At 41.9% G+C, this 21,677-nt stretch overlaps 2 protein-coding genes and 1 long non-coding RNA gene across 3 annotated transcripts in view; 1 reads left to right on the top strand and 2 right to left on the bottom strand.

Moving 5' to 3' along the window:
• LOC105890756 (integrin alpha-M-like) overlaps window positions 1-354 on the top strand; it is a 30,479-nt gene extending 30,125 nt beyond the window's left edge. The window contains exon 29 of the mRNA XM_031571556.2: window positions 229-354. Coding sequence (XP_031427416.1) covers window positions 229-318 — 90 coding nt within the window. The 3' untranslated portion in view covers window positions 319-354. The remainder of the gene's footprint in view (window positions 1-228) is intronic.
• An 11,941-nt stretch (window positions 355-12,295) lies between these two features.
• LOC116220500 lies at window positions 12,296-16,201 on the bottom strand. The gene is made up of 3 exons (XR_004163699.2): window positions 16,170-16,201; window positions 15,029-15,127; window positions 12,296-12,374 (listed from the first exon to the last, which is right to left on the bottom strand). It is a non-coding gene; the product is annotated as an uncharacterized LOC116220500 (long non-coding RNA).
• Window positions 16,202-17,925: 1,724 nt separating this feature from the next.
• Window positions 17,926-20,874, bottom strand: LOC105890675 (integrin alpha-D-like). Its single transcript, XM_031570800.1, has 5 exons — window positions 20,695-20,874; window positions 20,147-20,214; window positions 19,141-19,282; window positions 18,866-18,911; window positions 17,926-17,984 (listed from the first exon to the last, which is right to left on the bottom strand). The coding sequence occupies exons 1-5, from the start codon at window positions 20,872-20,874 to the stop codon at window positions 17,926-17,928; spliced, it is 495 nt and encodes a 164-aa protein (XP_031426660.1).
• Between the last annotated feature and the right edge of the window lie 803 nt (window positions 20,875-21,677).

Genomic DNA, 21,677 nt, shown 5'->3' with positions numbered 1-21,677 from the left:
TGGCATTTGGGTTCTGTTCAGTCGCATGTCCAAACGTCCAAACGTCCAAATGATGTTCGCCACAAAAATATCACATTCCTTCCTCGCCTCTGCTTAAGGTGCTTCATGTTAGTCTGGGTTTCGCAAGAATCTGAAAAAATATTTTGTTATCATGCCACTTTTCAACAGTTGCAAGCAAGCATGGAAGCTCCATGATACATAAATGAATAAATATCTTCTCAATTTCAGTCGGGCTTCTTCAAGAGTCAGTACCAACAGAAACTAGATGAGGCAGGAGCACAAGGAGGAGAGGAACCACCAGGAGCAGAAGCAGAATAACAGCTGTGTGTGTGTGTGTCTCTGTGTGTGTGTGTTTGTGTGTGTGTGTGTTTGTGTCTGTATGTGTCTCTGTGTGTGTATGTGTATGTGTTTGTGTGTGTGTGTTTTTGTGTTTGTGTGTGCGTGAATGCGTGCGTGTGTGTGTGCGTGAGAGAGAGAGAGAGAGTGAACTGTGACTGTACAATTTATTTTGCAAGAGGGAATGTATATGAATATAAATATCCAGTTTTGTGCACGTCACTGTAACTGAAAACAGTATGGACATAAAATAAATATTAGTATTAATATACATAATATATATATATGTATTAGTATTAATACATATTAGTATTAGTCCTGGTCTGAATGTTACCTGTTACCTGTGAATGTGAATATTACATCACTCTTGAAATGGAAACAATTTACTGTACCAAGTAGGCTTAACATACCAAGAAATGATTTGGCACATTTACATTTACATTTACATTTACATTTATTTCCGTTATGTTGTGATGGAAAGTGGTAAACATGTTGCATTACAAAGTGGTATGGTTCTAATGTTTGTAAACCATAGGGGAAAGGGGTGGGGGGCCCCTTGAGTGTTTACATTGAGTACTTCCCATATGTACTTCCAGTTTGTATGTCTTCATTCTATTTGTATTCACTTCCATATAGGTTTTCATCTTTGTTTACAGACTTTATTTGTATTTCTTCTTGTTGTGTCAAATATCTCTAAATGTATGCACTTCTTGCTGTATGTTTCTGTGTTCAGCTTTTGAGACTGCCTTTGTGTGTGAAAGATACTGTCACTGATACTATACCATTCATTTTTCATTCCGTAAGGATTGTGGAGAGAGAATATAAGGATGAGGAAATGGGGTCTGTGAAGCTGGGGCTTTTGTGTTTTTATACTTTTAGCCAAAATGACTTACTTTTATAATGGTAGCCTCATTATATGTTCATGGCTTCTGCAATCTCAATAAAATCTTAGTAGTGTGAAATAGTTTCAATACATTGTTGAATGACTTTCAGAACATATGAGAGCGATGGGACCAGTATCGAAAGTTCACTTTACTTTAAGGGGAACTGAAAGCACCACACAAAGATAAAAAAAAATACATTAAAAAAAGAACTTCAGATCTGGCAGATACTAGATAATTCTCTTTTGTATCTGTGTATTGCTGGTATGCTATATAAATGCTGCTAAGTGTTCCATCGCTAACTTGTGTCCTGCAAAAGCGAGTTTAAAACCTGATGCATCATCAGCTTGTTGTCAAGGTGACAAAGCCAAATGACACTTTATATCTGGAAGTTATAACTAAATAAATATATACGTTTATAACTAAAATGACTTGAGGAAGAAATTAAATACAGTGTGAGCACATTTGAGAGCCCAACCAAGCTCCTTCTGCTCCACAGAATCATAGAGGAGACAGGCCTCAATCACTAATGAGTCAGGCTTACGCTCAGTAACACCAGTCCTCACTGGTATAATAGTTCACTTAGTAATGTGATGCCGATATTTTGAGCCTTCTGATCCAAAGGGAGTCCTCCAAAAAGAAACCATGAATGGCAAATTCATCAACACTTGATGTTTATATGGTATATCATGATTGTGATGATGATGATGATGAATAGGTATAGTAAAAGAATAGAGAAGTGAGGGTCCTACTTCACATTAAGCTGGTATTTCTAGGGTCTGTATCTCCTTAACAGCCCTCTGTTAAAATTAAGTTGAACTAAATCCAATGACATTTTAATTAAATGACTGTCAGAGCAGATGAGAGCAATGGAACCAGTCTTGCGCTCCCAGTCTTAGTTCACTCGCCACACTAATGGAACCAGTCTTGCACTCTTGCAGTCTTAGTTCACTCGCCACACTAATGGGAACTGAAAGAACCCCACTGTATCCAAAAATGAAAGCGCTTCAGATCTGGCAGATACTAGATAAGTGGCAAACTTATCAACTTCTCTTTTGTATTTCTGTATTTCTGGTATGTTAGATGAATGTTCAAGGGTCCCATCTTGTGTCCTGCAAAAGCGAGTTTAAAACCTGATGCATCATCAGCGTAATGCCAAGGTGACAAAGCCTAATGACACTTTATTTCTGGAAGTTGTCAGAACATGCTTTGTCATTTTAATTCAGAATATGTTATAACATAAATGTATGCAAAAAAACTGACCTGTTCTTCTAATCCATGTGGCCTTAGATAGGCGTAGGTAAGCTTGACATCATTCCAGCTAGCATTACCCCAGTCTTACTAGGCTTTCCAGCTAGCCTTACCCCAGTCTTACTAGGCTCTCCAGCTAGCATTACCCCAGTCTTACTAGGCTCTCCAGACTGATAAGAGAGGGATGGCACCCCCTTTCTGAGTCGGTACCAGTTTTCTCTTCAAAGAGCTGAGCCTGAGACTGTACACATGACACAATGCATAATAATGCATCCTTCCAAGTTATAATATGATTGACCAGTGACACATTTTGAGAATAATTTGAATTATAGTGCATTATTAATTATTGGTGGGCTAGTAAAAAACATTATTAGTATCTTGAGTTTGTGATTATAAACACTTTCACAATTCTGATAACTTACGTCACTGTTGATCTATTAAAATAAGCTTTGTGCTCCTTGAGCACTATGTCTTTGAACGAATATGTCTCAGCATCTACTCTAGCATCCATTGCCTCTGTTAGGGTGGTGGAGTAGACCCACTCTCCATCGGATAATGCACATACATATCGTGCAGCCAAATCAGCAGTGACCGTGTCACCGTAGTGGAAGGCAGTGGCTATGGCCCGTAGTGGAAGGCAGTGGCTATGGCCCGTAGTGGAAGGCAGTGGCTATGGCCCGTAGTGGAAGGCAGTGGCTATGGCTCGAGTGGAAGGCAGTGTTTATGGCTCGAGTTGCTTCTGCCACATTTGAGGCACACAGTCACTGTTCTTTGGTAGGGTGATGCTCTTTGTGTCCTATAAAAAATAAGCATACAAGAGATACATTGGTAAATCATAATCCCTACAATACAATTCAGGGTCAGACAGGCATAGGACAGATTGATAGCCTAACACTCGAGGAAGGAAAAAGGGAGTCAGAGGTGAACAAGGGATTAGCCCAGACCTGGGCAAAGTGCGGCCCAAGGGCCATTTGCGGCCCATTGGCTGTCCCTGTGCGGCCCGCGGAGGTCAATTTTAAATTAGGAATCAAACGTAAATACCTGTACTTATTATATGGCTCTTCAGAATGTTCCAAAAAGTTCCGTTGATTTGAACGGGCCATCCGAACGTTCACCGGTATGTAATTTCTTTATATTCACTGCTGCGAAAAATGTATGACTGCTGTCATTGGCAACAGGTTTTGTGCATCTAATTCACATCTTTCATATCATTCCGCAACGCAAGTAGTCCGGTCATTTAACGTAACTGAAAGTCATTGAAACTTGAAGGTGGGTTGTTTCGCATTTGCGTGAAGAACTAAACGGCAACCAAATCATTAAAAAGAGGTATTTTGGAGAAATGTCTTCTATTGTTTTGGCAAGTAACCGTATAATAAGCGAGATATTTTTTTATTTCCATAGGCCTACATTTGTGTGTGTGGGCGTGCCTGCGACCATTTGCGCTGATAAAAATTGATATTACTATTAATTTGTATACTCATACTATTGCATTGCAAGCTTGCTCTCGTGTGTGTGTGTGTGCCATGTGTATTGATCGTCTGGGGACACCTTTAATACTGCAAAAACATGCTCATTTTCAAAATCGTTTTGGTGAATGTTGATTAAATGTTGATTAAATAATGTTGGCGTTTTTACTATGCCTGCACCAAATTTTTTTGATAACCTAAATGCAACATCTACTCTTACCAGTAGCAGTTAATCAAAACCATACAATTTAATGTTTTTTTTATAAAGAGATATAACTTATATTGAGCAGAATTGAGTTCAGCCTATTGTTCCGGCCCTCTACAACAGTCCCACTATCTCATGTGGCCCCTTGGGGAAATAAATTGCCCACCCCTGGATTAGCCTATGGCTGAACTAAGGTAGAAAGCAGTTATGAAACATCAGACACAACATTTTATTTTGTTAAGGCCCCATTTAAAAAGGTACAGTGTGTAGGTTTTAGTGTCATCTACCAGTGATGTTGCTGAATTGCAACCAGCTGAATACCCTTCCGTGCGAGTACCTATGGTGAGCAATGAAATGCTATAAAAACGCAATCTTTCCTAAAACAGTGGCGATATGTCTGCGTTGCAGTAATCGTTCATGACAAGGTGATAGGTTAACAATTTCATGAAGTTTATCTAGTCAAAAAGCCATTCACATAAAAAAAGACCTGTTAATGCCGATCGTTATGGTTTCTTAATCATAGGTTGCGATTTAAAGTAACTGTTAAAATGCTGGTTTTGTAGCTATCTGGTTGTATGTATGACGCTGTTGCTATTGCTCTCCTTGGCTTGGCTCTTTGGCGTTGCGGTCAGAGTGCAGCTTTAGCACCCTCAAAAGCTGGTATATCATCCCTTATAGTTATGTCCTTATACTCTGAATGTATCTCTTTCAGTTTTGATGAGGCACTCAGTACTTTGGTCATATCAATAGTTTGGAACTGGTAATGCCCTGTATTATAAATGTTTCTTTTCTGAATAGATAGGATGATACCCTGTGAAGAGTTCTGATGGAGAACATTTCATACAGTGATCCTGACACCATTATCTCAAGCCTAGGCCATTGATGTGCGGCAAGTCTTTCAACTGGTTGATAATTCCTATTTGAATAATGCTAGTTCCAAGATGAGGACTTATGAGCGAATGAGCTTCCTTATCATTCCCTCATCACTATGATATGGGAGTCTCTCTTACATGGCCTTGGCCCGCCCCCCCTACACTATAGATACGATATTTGCCAAAGCACTTCACTTCGTTTTTGCAAACCTCAGATACACTTGGAATAGCTAGCTAGCTGCATGAAGCAAATGAAGCCCTCAAGATGCGCTGTGGTCGGCTGCACAGATCTGTACATAATGTCCCAGCCTCAGAAGACACAAGAGCGAAATGGATTGAATTCATATTTACAAGGCATACATGACTAGCCTAAGGGATCACATAACATCCCCCCCAACCCCTCTCCAACATTGGTAACGTCACTAACCGCCCACACTAAACGGTCAAAATAATTATTTTTAAAGATACTTACAATTCCCTCGTCTGTACTGCGACAAATAGATGGTACTGATCTCGCTTGCAAGGTCAATCTTGTTGCCAGTCCAGAGTTATATTGGCCCAGATTGGTAAAACAGTCTAATTCAAAATGGCTTGCGCACACCAACAGACTTTTGCCAATTCTTTCCGGAACATTACCATTATATGAATTAAATCTATTTTGCTCTTGTGTCTTCTGAGGCTGGGACGTCGAGTAAGCGTAGATCAAATAGGCTAGCTTAGCAGTTCATCTGGATGGGTATATAGTGCCTACCGCAAACAACAAGATTTCTGTGAACTAGTTTGGTAGTTGAAGGTTTTCGAGATTAATTGTTGACACAAAATAACCTGACAGTGAAATTATAGGCTTTGTGTAGTGTGTAGGAGCCGCTGTACAGCAATCGCTAAAGATATGGCCAACGCATTTTTGTGTGAACAGTTAAGCTGGCCTATTTGATCTATGCTTACTTCTACAGTAGATAGTTCGTTTGGATGTCTATGGAGTGGAATTTGTGTCGAAGTATATATTGTCTTTATGAGAAATAAAATTCATTCCCAATCCAAAAAACATTCCCTTGTGAAAGGGCTTCGTGTTGGGGTGGAGGGAGGTGTAAAATCTAGGGAAGCTGTCATGGCAAAAAGTGACCGGGTGCAAAAAAGAGCCCGGGTGACGTAATATTGGCTTTTGAACGACTCTTGAGTGACAGTTGCTATACCAACGCACTTTTTGGCTATCAGTCAGCCTCAGTCTCAAGAGTCGTTCGAAACCCATCAGCTACTTTTTAGTCGCTTAAAATTGTGCCTAAACTATGAAGTATTCTGTTTTAGCTACACCTTAAAATTGTGCCTAAACTATTAAGTATTCCGTTTTAGCTACACCTGCCGGTACCCTGTATAAGTAAGCACATTTTCGCAACAGGTTTAGCCGCTACCATCTTGTTAGCGATTAGCAATCCCTCTCGTTGTGCTCTATAGTTAAAGGTGGTTTTGTGTTTTCCCTGTTTTGTGAAAATGTAATTGTGGGTGCCGTCGGATATATCTATTAATCACAACACACTAAGGACCTACTTAAAGCAGCCAACAGAGGAAATACTAATCGCTAACGAGATGCTAGCGGTGAAATCTGTTGAAATGTCAAGTCAATTTATATAGCACATTTAAAGACAGCTCACGCTGACCAAAGTGCTTACTTTGACACTATAACAAACTAGTGAGTCAACAACTTTCCTAACACAGTCAAATATCAAGCACAGGGTTGTGTGCTTGGTTTATTTCAGGAAAAATACTGGCAAGCTGGTCTCAGTTAGCGAAGTATAATGCGAGATGCTCTGGGATAAATCTAAAAAGAGCTCGGGTGACGTAATGTTAGCGTTGGTATAGCAAGGTCTCAATGGCCTTGACTTTTGTGCTGCCTACTATTAGACCTAAGCGTCAAATGTCTTTCCGGAACTGGAAAAGCATTGACTCAGCCACCATGACCATGGATCTCCAGCTCATCATGCCCAGCCTCTGCATCAGTGGATGAATTAGTGGAGCTCTATAATACATCCCTGAGCAGTGTTTTTGATCTCCATGCCCCTGTCAAGACACGTGATGTCAATTTCTCACGCTCTGCTCCTTGGTTCACACATGAGCTGCGGAAAATAAAAACAGCTGGGCATGTCCTGGAACGACGCTACAGACACTCTGGGCTGACTGTCCATAAACTGGCCTTCCGTGAGCATCAAAGGGCCTACTCCAACTCCCTTAAAGATGCTCGCTCACAGTTCTATTCCAGCTTAATTAATAAAAACCCTGGCAACTCTAAACAGCTTTTTACCACCATAAACCATCTCCTGAAGCCACAACCATCCTCTTCAACTGAGGCTACAGAGGAGCAATGCAACAGCTTCATTGACTTTTTCAGATCCAAGGTCAACAACATTCGCTCTCTGATGTCCAGCTCTCCATCTGCCACCAACACCTTATCTGCAAGTGTGCTGTCTCCTCTACATCTCGCTGAGGTTCGGGAGAGCCATGTTGAGGAAATCCTCAGAAAAATGAAATCCTGTACCTGTACCCTGGACCCCATTCCCACTGCTCTGCTCAAGTCACACATCCCCACTCTCAGTCCTTTCATCACCAAAGTTGTTAACCTTTCTATAAAATAGGGTGATATTTGAATTGAATGAAACCCAAAAGGACTGTATTACTGGTTGTGAAATAGGTGACAATCGCCACAGGTCTGTCCGGTTAGAACAAGAACGGATGCCAATGTTCAATGATGACTGATTTATTGCACACACACACGAAGTGAAGACATGAAGTGGTTGATGAAAGAATGATGCCCGTGAATATAATTATCTTCGTAACAGACTCATATTCATTGGCTGACAATGATCGAATGATTCGTGAATATAACTATCCGTGTAAAGGACTTATATCCAACATGAATCCTTGAATGATTGAAGACCGTGTACTGATCCGTGGTTTCTATGGAAATAATTAGGGCTGTCAGTGTTAACGCGTTAATCTATGCGATTAATGCGGCCGCGATTAACGCGATAAAATATTTTAACGCAATTAACGCAACTTTAAAAAAGTTTTTTTTTTTTTTTTTTTTTTTAATGCCTTTATTTGGATAGGACATGAAGTTATGACAGGAAGCGAGGCGGAGAAGAGGTGGGGAGAGCATTGGGAAATTACATCAGGCCAGACTTGAACCTGTGTCCCCTCGGGCAATGTAGCCCTCCCATTTTATGGGAGCGATGAGGGACAGGTGGGGCTTGAATAGCCCCCCTTGTTCAAAGTGGGGAATGACAGAAAAAGTTTGAGAACCACTGCGGTAGTTGAAGATGGAGAGAGCTGAGGGATTGTGGGGCGGAAAGTCTCTGTTTAAGAGCCAAAATGACGGAACAATCCACAAAACTAAAGTTGTATGTAGCATTTGTCAACTTCTCAACTTCAGGACCACCTCAAACACAACAACTTGTTTGAAAAATTTAAATCAGGATTTCGTTCAGCCCACAGCACTGAAACAGCTTTGCTCAGGGTGACGAATGACCTGCTGATGACAGCCGATGCAGGATCACCCTCACTCCTCATCCTCCTGGACCTGACTGCTGCATTTGACACAGTGGACCACACTATCCTCCTAGAGCGCCTCCACACCACCATTGGACTATCAGACTCTGCACTCAAGTGGTTTCAGTCCTACCTTTCTGGCAGAACTGAATATGTCTCACTGAGAAGATGCAAGTCCAGACAGCTCCCTGTCTCCTGTGGTGTTCCGCAAGGGGCGGTCCTCGGCCCCATCCTCTTCATTATTTACATGCTCCCCCTCGGTCGTGTCATCAGCAGACATGGGATGTCTTTCCACTGTTATGCTGACGACACACAGCTTTATATCAAAACTGCCCCAAGCCCCATTGCAGCCATGTCATGTCTCACCGCCTGTCTTGGGGAGATAAAGGCATGGATGAGCAACAACTTTCTCCAGCTAAACAGTAGCAAAACTGAAGCCCTTCTTGTTGGCACTCCACACCAGGTTCAGTCATCCTCCTTAACTCATCTCACCTTCGACAGCCAGGTCATCCCCTTCTCCTCCACAGTCACTAATCTCGGAGTTAGGTTTGACCCTCACCTGACCTTTAATGACCATATAAAACACCTGTGCAAAACCTCCTTTTATCATCTAAGAAACATCTCCAAACTCCGCCCCACTTTAACCCTATCAGATGCAGAGAAACTTGTCCACGCCTTTATCTCCTCAAGACTGGACTATTGTAATTCGATTTTCTATGGGATCACTGGCAAGAACATCCAGAAGCTGCAATACATCCAAAACAGCGCTGCCAGGATCCTGATGAAGGTCCGGAAATATGAGCACAACACCAATATTACACTCACTACACTGGCTCCCTGTCTCTTTCCGGATTGACTACAAAGTCCTTATACTCACCCATACATGCATAAATGGGCATGCACCTCCTTACCTGCAAGAACTAATTACTCCCCAAACCTCCACCTGCACCCTCAGGTCTTCAAACAGCTCGCTCCTCCGCATCCCCAAAACCAAGCTCCGCACCATGGGCGACCGGGCCTTTTGCTCGGCAGCACCACGCTTATGGAACAGCCTCCCTGACCACCTAAGGGCAACGCAGACGCTGGACTCCTTTAAAGCTGGACTAAAAACATTTTTATTCAGGAAGGCATTTCTGGCCTTGTGTTAAATCGAATGTTAAAATGTTAAAAAATTTCAATTATGCTTATGTTAACTAATTTTTATTTTATTGTATTATTATAGTTAGTTTGTAATATTTTGGCACTCTGAGATTCTTCTGAATGAAGAGTGCATTACAAATTAAATTAATTATTATTTAACTGTCACTCAAGAATCGTTCGAAAGCCAATATTACATCACCCGGGCTCTTTTTGGCGCCCGGTCACTTTTTGCCATGACAGAGCGCATCTCGTGGAGGAGGGGGAGGGAGGAGCTGGTTCATTAGCATTTAAAGGAACAGGCACTCAAAACAGGTCACTCCTTGGAGGGCTGTTTTTGACAGGGTAAAAAGGGTGCTGTTTTAAATGATTCTTGTGGTATTTTGACCAAGTATGTTACAGACATTTCATTAAGACCATATCAACTTGTGGTAAAACGGGCATACGATGGATCCTTTAATGTTTATGTTTGTTTAATATTTTTTATTGTAACTCTACTGTAAATACTGTACTGTAACATTGATATGAAGGGTGATGGATGTGATTACTGTATTAACTGATCATGAGAATGATAATCTACATGGTGTCTCAAAATGGTGTGTGTGACAGCACTTGTGATTAGGCTTACATAAGATAATGCATTATACACACCTGTTGAATGCATTCAGTTTCTCACACAGAAATAACAATGCTGAATAAAATCTAAATAAAATCGTTAATATTATTAATGACGCTTGTAATAATGAAGCAAGCTCTCATTGCTGCCTGTATTTTCCGGAGCATATTAACACAAAAGACCTACATCCATAAGTAGGGGAAACTATGGGCTATATGTAGATATACATCTGGCTTTGCAAGAATAAGCTATTTCACACTACTGCCTGCAAAAACTAGCACGCACGCACGCACACACGCACACACACACACAGAAACAAACACACACACACACACAGCTGTTATTCTGCTACAGCTTCTGGTGGGTCCTCTTCTCCTTGTGCTTCAGCTCCTGCCTCCTCTAGTTCATGTTGGTACTGACTCTTGAAGAAGCCCGACTGAAATTGAAAGACAAATATGAAGGAAAGAAATGACAACAGGCATATAGAGTATATGGCATGAAAGAAAGACAGAGTGAAGATTGATGTAAAATCGAACAATTGCATAATTTCATATTGTTCATTGGTTACCTTGGCGAGGCCAGCCGTCATGAGAGCCAACAGGATCAGACCACCCACTACTCCACCAATGATCTCCTTAGTTAGATTTGGCTTATCATAGACCTCCACAAGAGTCTCAATCTACAGGGAACACACACAACAATGCAATGTACTAATGGCAACCTAAAACAAATTCACTAAGACTGTTCTCCTTTTGTGTGTATACATAATCATATCTCTTAAACATTGTTCAGCAACACCATTTTAAACTCTAAACTTAAACTGTTTGATTTCTGCAACTGCAACTTTTTGACTATGTTCTCTGCTGTTACCCTGGCGACAGGTGCGAGGCGTGAGGAGTCTGAGGAGTAGAAGATGTATTTGTTGTTGTCGTACTCCAGCGTGGCAGAGCTGACCAAATGGAACAAAGCAGAACGCAGCCCCGTCTGAGAGAAACAACAAGAAAGAAGGAGAGGAAGGAGATAAAAATAATAATGAGGAGAGGAAGGAGATAATAATAATACATAATGCATATAATAATAATAATAATAATAATCATAATAACCAATGCAATGACGTGTAGTGGGCGTGTCTGTTTTCCACACATTATTGAACAAAGATAAATCATTTTTAACCCTTTAAAGTAACAGAGTCAGCACCTGTTCAATCCATCCTGAGCTCACGTTCCCTGAGATTTGGTAAACTCTGCGGGCGTCTCTAGTCATGTATGACGTACACCTGAACTCCAGACACACAGCAATGGAGCAGTTCTGATGAATATGACAGATGAAAAGAAAACTAGGTAACAAAAATCACATCCAATGTCAACAAAATGTAACTGTATAAACTGTAAATAAGCATTATGTTATAAATGTAAAACGTTCTAAATCAGAAACAGAGACAAGAAAAGACAGGGGCAGAGAGGTGGACAGTGAAGTAGTGAGCATGTTCAAGGGTACGCTTCAGGTGAGCATGTTCAAGGGTGTCCTATTGATGAGCATGTTCTAGGGTTCTGCTTCAGGTGAGCATGTTCTAGGGTTCTGCTTCAGTTGAGCATGTTCTAGCGTTCTGCTTCAGGTGAGCATGTTCTAGGGTACGCTTCAGGTGAGCATGTAATGAGTACGCTTCAGGTGAACATGTAATGAGTACGGTTCAGGTGAGCATGTACTGAGTACGCTTCAGGTGAGTATGTAATGAGTACGGTTCAGGTGAACATGTAATGAGTACGCTTCAGGTGAGGATGGTGGTTTGAGGTTTCACACTTCAGGTGGTCTCCCAAAGAATGGATGTTTGAACTTTTGAAAGCATCATAACTAATCACCTTATCACAACAAACACTACAAGTACCACTTGAAGAAAGTACTTGGAGACGTTTCTATGTAAAACTTTAAGTAAAATGCTAGACCTAGAAGTCCTGTGAAATGTTATAAAGTTCTGCTAATCACCACATCCGGCTCCTTGTTGTCCTTGAAAGTGTGCTGCAGGTCTGTGATGATTGGGCTCTTCTCCCCCCCTCTAGTGCATCCCTGGATCTAACAGAGGATGAAAATACACAGTCTATTAAAATTACTATTCAAAACATAAATAGATTATCCCTGGATCAAATGGGCGATGAAAATATACATCCCTGTTCTCCCCGGGAATTCAATTCAGTACACAGAAACTTCAATATATTGTAGACAGAAATATCAATATATTGTAGGGAAAAACAATGACTTTTTTTTTCAATATATGTGAAATGTTCATGAACATCATCTGCAGCTACTTATCACAGTGGCCTGCATGTTTTATCCCATTATATTATATTATAATTACAGGATATATATATATACATGTATATATATATATAGTAATTATATACTGTAATGTCCACCTTTATCCACTTTCTCCTCACTAGGTGTCGATGATGCCACAGAATCACTCTGCTCCACTCTGAGCTCATGCTTGGACACTTTGTGTCCACTTTCCACCAGACCTGCTCGTTCTACCCAGTCTCATTCGTGGCTGAGTGATACCCTCCGAACGCAGCGCTCCAATCTCAGAGCGGCTGAGAGAAAGTGGCACAAATCTGCAGCACTGGACGATCTTGCAAGCTACCAGACACTGCTGGCCTCCTTCTCATCCAGCATCACTGCTGCTAAGAAGACTTTTTTCAACGACAAGATCAACGGTGCAACTGACGCTCGGAGACTATTCTCCACCTTCAAAACTCTGCTCTACCCTCCTCCTCCTCCCCCAGCTACTAACCTCACTGCTGATAACTTTGCTTCCTTTTTCACAGAGAAAGTGGCAGCCATCGGGAAACAGTTCGACCAACTGTCTCCCCCCCTAAGGGCGCAACCGTCAATGGCTCATCATTTCCTTCTTTCACCCCTCTCAGCGAGAGTGAGGTCTCCAAAATCCTAACAGGTAGCCGTCCAACTACTTGCCCGCTGGACCCCATCCCATCCAATATCCTTCAAGCCATATCGCCTGCCATCTTACCGGCACTAACACAGGTGATTAATGCTTCATTTAATTCTGGAACATTCCCTTCTTCATTTAAAGTGGCTCGGGTAACACCGCTGCTGAAGAAGCCGTCTCTCGATCCCACTCAGGTGGAAAACTATCGACCGGTCTCACTTCTCACGCTCCTATCAAAAACCATTGAGAGGGCAGCTTCCAAACAGGTCACAGAGTTCCTATCAAGGAACAATCTCCTCGATCCAAACCAGTCTGGATTCAAAAGTGGTCACTCCACCGAAACAGCCCTGTTGTCTGTGACAGAGGCCTTGAAAACAGCTAGAGCAGCAGCTCAATCCTCAGCTCTCGTCCTGCTTGATTTATCAGCTGCGTTTGATACAGTCAACCACCGCATCCTTCTGTCCATACTGTCAAGTATGGGCATTTCTGGCAAGGCGCACTCCTGGTTTGAATCGTACCTCACTGGGCGCTCGTTCAAGGTGTCATGGCAAGGTCAGCTGTCTGTACCTCACCACCTTACCACAGGGGTGCCCCAAGGCTCGGTGATGGGACCACTTCTCTTTGCCATTTACACCACTTCGCTGGGCCCTATCATCCGCTCGCATGGTTTTTCCTATCATTGCTATGCCGATGATACTCAACTGTTTCTGTCTTTCCCTCCTGAGGACACCACTGTCTCGGCGCGGATCTCGGACTGTCTTGCTGATATATCCACATGGATGAAAAACCACCACCTTCAGCTGAACCTGGCCAAAACGGAACTGATGGTCTTTCCAGCCAAACAGGCCATCCACCACAACATCAGCATCAATATTGACTCCTTGTCTCTTGTTCCATCCAAAACAGCAAGAAACCTCGGGGTCATTATTGATGACCAACTGACTTTCACGGACCACATTGCCTCTGTCTCTAGGTCCTGCCGCTTTGCGCTATTCAACATCCACAAAATCAGGCCGTACCTAACCCAGTATGCCACCCAGCTGCTGGTGCAAACCTTGGTGAATTCCCGCCTTGATTACTGCAACGCCCTCCTAACGGGCCTGCCGGCTTGCGTGGTGAAACCACTACAAATGATCCAGAACGCGGCGGCGCGTCTGGTGTTCAACCAACCGAAGAGGGCACACGTCACCCCGCTTCTTATTGACCTCCACTGGCTGCCTGTAGCTGCTCGCATTAAGTTCAAGTCACTTATGCTTACCTACAGAGTGCTTGATGGTTCTGCTCCCACCTACCTAAATGCTCTTGTAAGGGCAAATGTTACACCCAGGATGCTGCGCTCTTCTAGTGAGCGTCGTTTGGCAGTGCCGTCTGTGCAAGTACGGCAGTCCAGACTATTCTCATTTGTAGTTCCACGTTGGTGGAATGAACTACCCAGCACTACCAGAGCAAGGGCGTCCCTCTCTACCTTTAAGAAGCTCTTGAAGACCCAACTCTTCAGAGAGCACTTCCTGTCCTAACTGGCACTTCGACTAGTGCGTAACTTGCAATTACAGCAGTTACATTTCTGCACTTCTTTCTTTCTTTTTTATTTCATTTTGTTATATTTCTTATGTAAAGTAGTAGTTATTTATTGTTACACCAGGTTCTATTGCTCGTAGCTTGAATATTCTCTCCCTTGTACGTCGCTTTGGACAAAAGCGTCTGCTAAATGACTAAATGTAAATGTAAATGTAATGTATATTACATAACAATTATAATGGTGTGAATATTAATGAGTACACACATTTAGGCTGTCCACATTTGTCCAGATGTCTTTGCCTTTGAGTTTTACTGGAACATGTATGATGGTCGTCAGATTGAGTCCTCTAAGGCCATTTGTCACCTGCGATAGAAAGAGAGACAGACAAACAGAGAGATGGGGGCGTGTGGAGAGAAAGAGAGGCAGAGGAAGGGAAACAGAGAGATTAACTAAATAGTGTGGATGAGATCGATCTTTGTGGATATGACTGTACATGTTGTTGTTTTTTGTTAAACAGGGTGCACTGCAGCCATCATGCCCATGCTGATACCCACCAACCTAGCCTATGGCCTATAACCCAACAGGGTGCACTGATACCCACCAACCTAGCCTATGGCCTATAACCCAACAGGGTGCACTGCAGCCATCATGCCCATGCCGATAGCCATACTTAACAACAACAACAGAAACACCTCCGTGAGCATGTCACTGGGGTTATCAAGTGGGCACCTTCCTTCGTCAGTGTTTCACTGAATTAGACCCAAGACACCCCCTAAAGGCTCAACAGTAGTGTGTTTCACTGAATTAGACCCAAGACACCCCCTAAAGGCTCAACAGTAGTGTGTTTCACTGAATTAGACCCATGACACCCCCTGAAGGCTCAACAGTAGTGTGTTTCACTGAATTAGACCCATGACACCCCCTGAAGGCTCAACAGTAGTGTTTGGCATCCAAGACCTGGCTCCCCTCCATGCTCACAATGGGTTAGGACACGCACGTGTCAATACCAGAGTAAAGGTATGTAATATAAAAAAATGTATTCAGGAAGGCATTTCTGGCCTTGTGTTAAATCTTATGTTAAAATGTTAAAAAGTTTTCTATTATGCTTATGTTAACTAATTTTTTTTGTATTGTATTATTATAGTTAGTTTCTAATATGTTGGCACTCTGAGATTCTTCTGAATGAAGAGTGCGTTACAAATAAAATGAATTATTATTATTAGAAATAAAGATGATGAATATATCATGCCATACTTTATATATCCAATGTTTAAGTAACTATACCACTAAGTATATAGTCCATCTTATCCGACTTAAACAGGTTACATAGTAACAAAGATTAACAACTCTTTACAATTTCAAAGTGTAGTGTTATGCAAGTACAAGCATCAGTGGTTTACTCTACCTCTAAATTCTTCATCACTGGCTTTTGTAGGTCGTTATTACCGGCGGTAAAATTAATGTAGTTTGTTGTGCCATCAAATCTGATTGAACAAGAAATGAAACAGATTTAAAAACAAAACTGCAGCCTGAGAGAAATAAGGTTTAAGAGTGTTTCAAAGAACTCTGACCTTTTCAGTATGACATAGATGCTGTATTTGACCCCAATGTCCAGAGTCTTGGACAGTTCGCTATCAGGAGCGTGTTTATCGTTGTCACTGAAAACAGATCATACTTTGACTCAATACTTGGTTAGTGAAAAACAGATGTACTAAAATCAATGGTCAACCTATACTACCGTTCAAAAGTTTGGGGTCACTTAGAAATGTTCTTGTTTTTCATGAAAACATACATGAAATGAGTTTGAATAGGTAATATAGTCATTGACAAGGTTAGAAACAATGATTTTCAATTAATATAATAATTGTGTCCATCAAACTTTGCTTTTTTCAAAGAATCCTCCATTTGCTTTTCTTTCGAAAACAAGGAAATTCCTAAGTGACCCCAAACCTTTGGACGGTAGTCACATTGTGCCCGTTATTGTGGGTGTAGAGCTGGAGTCTTAAGCATTTACCTTGAAACTTGGGCCTGTATGGTGACTCTGTCATCAAATTGACTGTTGCCATCAATTCCATACTGAACAACAAAGACAACCTGAAAAATATAATGAAATAATTATCATTATAATTCAAATAAAATGTAAAAAGAATATCTGGACTAGGCTTTTGCATTAACACTTTCCTTTAGTTTATTTTGTATTTATCAAAGGACAGTGTGTGTGTGTGATTGTGTGTGATTGTGTGTGTGTGTGTGTGTGTTTGTGTGTGTGTGTGTGTGTGTGTGTGTGTGTGTGTGTGTGTGTGTGTGTGTGTGTGTGTGTGTGTGTGTGTGTGTGTGTGTGTGTGTGTGTGTGTGTGTCTGTGTCTGTGTGTGTGTGTGTGTGTTTGTGTTTGCGGGTCTGCATCTGTGTATGCGCTCCTTTATGGTTTGAGAATTCACCATAAAAAGCAATACAAAATAGATTCATATAGTAAAACATGGAGGGCAGTCTTTAGTCTTTTCTATTGTAATGAAAACGTTTGGCTCAGTTGAAAACACAATTCAGATGTAAACAGCGCCCCCCACTGGTGTTGACCAGTTATCACCACTGATACAGGAAAAAGCTCTGTGGCATGGGTATTTTAGCACATTTTGGGAGCTTTCCATGAATTAATTAGTATTAGAGCATGTACTTAGTTTATCTGACCTTATCACCAGCCCTAAGGATGGGTCTGTTGATGCTGCAGTCAGTCTTTCCCTGGGTGGATTCATCTGGACTGTCTAGAGCAGTGGTTCCCAAACTTTTTACAGTCCCGTACCCCTTCAGACATTTAATCTCCAGCTACGTACCCCCCCGTTTTTTTCATGTTTATAACCGCCGCCACGCCCCCCCCCCCCCCCCCCCCCCCCCCCCCCCCCCCCTCCGATTGGAATTGCTTAAAAATCCCGTCCCCCAAACACAATCGCAGTTTGAGAATAATTATAATATCTAGGCCTATAAAGCAAACATGCACTGCCTTTATTATGTTTTAAAGGAACAGGCTATTCTGCTGCTTGAAAGTTATTAAACAACACGCATATGCTTCATTTTAAATAAAGCGCAAACCGTCGATTATAAACAAGGAGCGAACTGAGTGAAAAGGATCAAACATGGCCAAGCAGACTAGCCTTAAAAGCTTTTTTCAGAGGCCAAACGCAACTGATGAGGGTGAACCGTCTGATGAGGATGAACTTGTAATACCTGAAGCCATAGATGTTCTGACAGCTCCACCAGAGAAAAGGCCGAAGTGTCGGGCGTTTAGGTCGGAATGGAGTGACAAGTTCCCTTGGCTAATGTGCGAGGTAATTGATGGTAATGATAAAATGTTCTGTTCGAAAAGGCAGGACGACGCAACGGATTCACAAGAGGGTCGAATAATTTTAGAGTCTCTGCTCTCATTTAACATAGTCAGAGGAATTACCATGTTGTGGCGCTCAATTTAACGCCACAGCTGGTTGCGATTAAAGCCCACTTATTGACACGCATCAGACATTCATGTTTTCTTTTTTTATTGTAAACTTAGGCAAATAAACATGTTTAATTCTATACGACCTGATTATGTCATTCTTTAAGCTACATAGCCTGCCTTCAGTTTTCTCCAATAGGCTAATTTAGAAGCAGTAATCGATATTTGACCGGCTTATCATTAAAATGTCCGGAAAATAAAAACTCTGACGGTCACTTTGACCAGCACATTTTTTTCTAGCGGAACCTCTGCCCCGCGCACATATTCAGCATATAACACTTGAAACTGTGAAATTGTCAGGGTAGGTCACTAACCGCCGCTTCCACGCCCCCTACCCCCGCGCGCATATTCAGCCTATAACACTTCAAACTGTCAGGGTAGGTCACTAACCTACCTGTGGCTATTTTTGGCAGTGTAATTATTTCGCTGAATATGGGTATACATGAGTAGCCTATTTCTCGCAATGCGACTTGGCTATTCGGACTATTTAAGATTTCATGTCTATGTATAGCTCCGTTTGAAAATGTAATGGGCTTTTTCACTTTGAAAACGCAAATCGAATGTTCACCCCGCGTACCCCCTGAACCACTTCGCGTACCCCTGGGGGTACGCGTACCCCAGTTTGGGAACCGATGGTCTAGAGAACTGCACTCCACTCTGCCCTGTCACAGCAAACACAGACACCAGCTCAGTAGTGAACATACTTTTCCATTGAATGCCAGTATAATCATATCTAAGGATAATGGACGACAAGGTGTTTGACTAGCAGACAATTCTTGGTGAAGGTCCTGTAGGAGAGACTGTGAGAGTAGGACAGAGACATACACACATACAGTCACACACTCACACACACACATACATACACACACACATATAGTCACACACACACACCTGGGTCTTGGTGAAGGTCCTGTAGGAGAGGCCGTGAGGGTAGGACAGAGACACACGGGTGTTGTAGGAGTTTTCTCCTCTATTCTCCACCATCACCGTCACATTCATCTCCTGTGCAATGCCCACCTCTATGGTGGAGGACCTGTTGGAACCAGGCAACAGTGCTCTCAAGAACCCTTCTATGAGGAGTCTTTACCAAAAATATTAAATGGTTCTGCTCAGCAGATTCACCTGCTGGTCAAATGTGTGTGGTGCAAGGCTATGACATCCTCAATATGAATTACTGTCAATTCAGGTTTGAATTGTGTTTTCACCCCCCAGTGAGAGTGTCGTCTTGATATTCACTTTGGTTTCATGATCATGCTGCATTTTGAGCCACAGATTTAGTTACATCCAGGAAAAAAATACCTCCACTTGACATCCCATAATGTAAGAGTATCATTGGTCGTCCTGATTGTGGTGTTTGCAGTGTGTCAGTAAACCAGCTGCAGACATACACAGCTGCAACATCTATAGTGTCTCTGTTCTCTCTACTTCACTCTGCTACAAAAGTGTCTGCTACAGAACCAGATCTTTACCTGTTCCTTTACTTTTTCTTCATGTTCCCACTAAGCTGTTCTATAATCTATACTTTCAAGGCTGGCACTCTCCACTATCAATATGATGTATTCTTGAGTGTATGTAAACGTATATACAGCATGTATGCAAATATTAGTTGTACTGATGCATGTATGAATTTATCTGCTTGCTTCTTATTCTCGCCTTAGTGCTTGCTCCAGGGAGGTTCAGGCTCTGGGGTCTGTGAAGCGCCTACACACTATTTCAAGTTCTACTGGTGCTATATAAATACTACTGAACTGAACACTCCACAAATGTATCATGTAACTTTCAGTAGCACCATCTGGTTTGGAGTACACATCCAATTCATGAGATGCAACAATGATTGATGATCCACATAAGGTTTCCAAAGTTATTAGAGAGCCTTCTTTGATCTTTGCAGACTTACCCAGAAATGTCAACTCGCACGTTGTCTTCACAGACTTTGTCTTCTCCACAGTCGATCTCAAAATTTAACTGCGGCACATAAATCAGTTGGGCTCAGACAACAAACTGACATATTATGCTATTAGTTATGACAACAAACAGGCCTTGAACAAGTAAAATCCCTATTGGTACAGCACTTACCTCTTGGTGATACAAACATTTACATTTAGTCATTAAGTCATTCAGCAGACGCTTTTATCCAAAGCGACATACAAGAGAAAGAACAATCAAGCTATGAGCAATAGAGACCTAGTGTAACAATAAATACTATTTGACATAAGAAATAGAATAAAAAAGTGCAGGAAAGTAACTGTTGTAAGTGCAAGTTAAGTACATGTAGAAGTGCAAGTTAGGAAGGGAGGTGCTCTCTGAAGAGTTGGGTCTTCAAGAGCTTCTTAAAAAACATTGAAACATTATACAACCTTAGTCCAGAGTGCCATGTTGGTAGGTTTAGCTTAAAAAACAACAAAGAGTAATGATGTCTATTAATGAAAAACCAATTGGTATCACCTTGTGGTCTGTGACTTTAATGGGGCCGCTGGCCAGCTGTGGTACCAGGCCGTCTGCAGTCTGTATAGGAACCCCCTCAAAGGAGACGATCACCTGGACGTCCACAGGACTCAGAGCGTCCTCAGGTGAGCACTGGAGGAGACAGGGAGCCGGGGGTGGAGGTGGGATGGAGGGAAACATGGTGGGTGAGATTCGATGAAAATTAGAGGATGTAAATTGATATTTATCACATTAACACATGTGGCGTTAGCTATGTATCCGACATTAAACGTGATTGTCTTGACCCACTTCAAAGTATAGTGTTATGCAAGTACAAGCATCAGTGGTTTACTCTACCTCTAAATTCTTCATCACTGGCTTTTGTAGGTCGGTATTACCGGCGAAAATTCATCCTAATCATATGCATTTACATAAATGTGTTCAGTGTGTTCAAGGGCCTTTGTCCTGAGAATGGATAACTTGGTAGTTTGCCTTTCACTGCTATAGTCCAAAGCGGACCCAAAGTAGTTGCCCTTTCTAAGGACTACAGACTAACCTGTACATAGAAAGGATGCTGGAAACAGTCTTTTTGTAGTGATACTGAGAACTGGAAGGTTTTCTCTTTCTTTTTTTCCTTTTCCGTGAAGTAGGCGCGAGTCCGTTGCCGGACGTAATCCAGTTTCAGGGTGTAGCTGAGTTCTGCTTGCAGGTCTGAAAGAAGAACAAGCTCTCAGGCAGCGGGAGTAAAGCTTGGACCTTTCCTCAGCTATGGAAGTTTGGCCAAATGAGAGCAAGAGAGTCTAACTCTAGGGACTAAGCCTGCCTGCTGACTCGTTGTTTCTGATGGGTTCAGACATAATAATATTCACCTCAAGTGACCAAAACAGTTTGTCTTTTTGGGTCAGTACATGTTTTTACACTTTTTCCAGCACAAGTCAAAGATTACTTTTTACCGTTTGATTATTTAAAAAACACAAATCTGACTTGCATACTGTTAGGAGTTA

This window comes from Clupea harengus, chromosome 1 (genome assembly GCF_900700415.2).
Source record: "Clupea harengus chromosome 1, Ch_v2.0.2, whole genome shotgun sequence".
Taxonomy (NCBI): Eukaryota; Metazoa; Chordata; class Actinopteri; order Clupeiformes; family Clupeidae; genus Clupea; species Clupea harengus.
The sequence above is the reverse complement of the archived record's forward strand: the minus strand, read 5'-3'. Positions and strand labels throughout refer to the sequence as shown.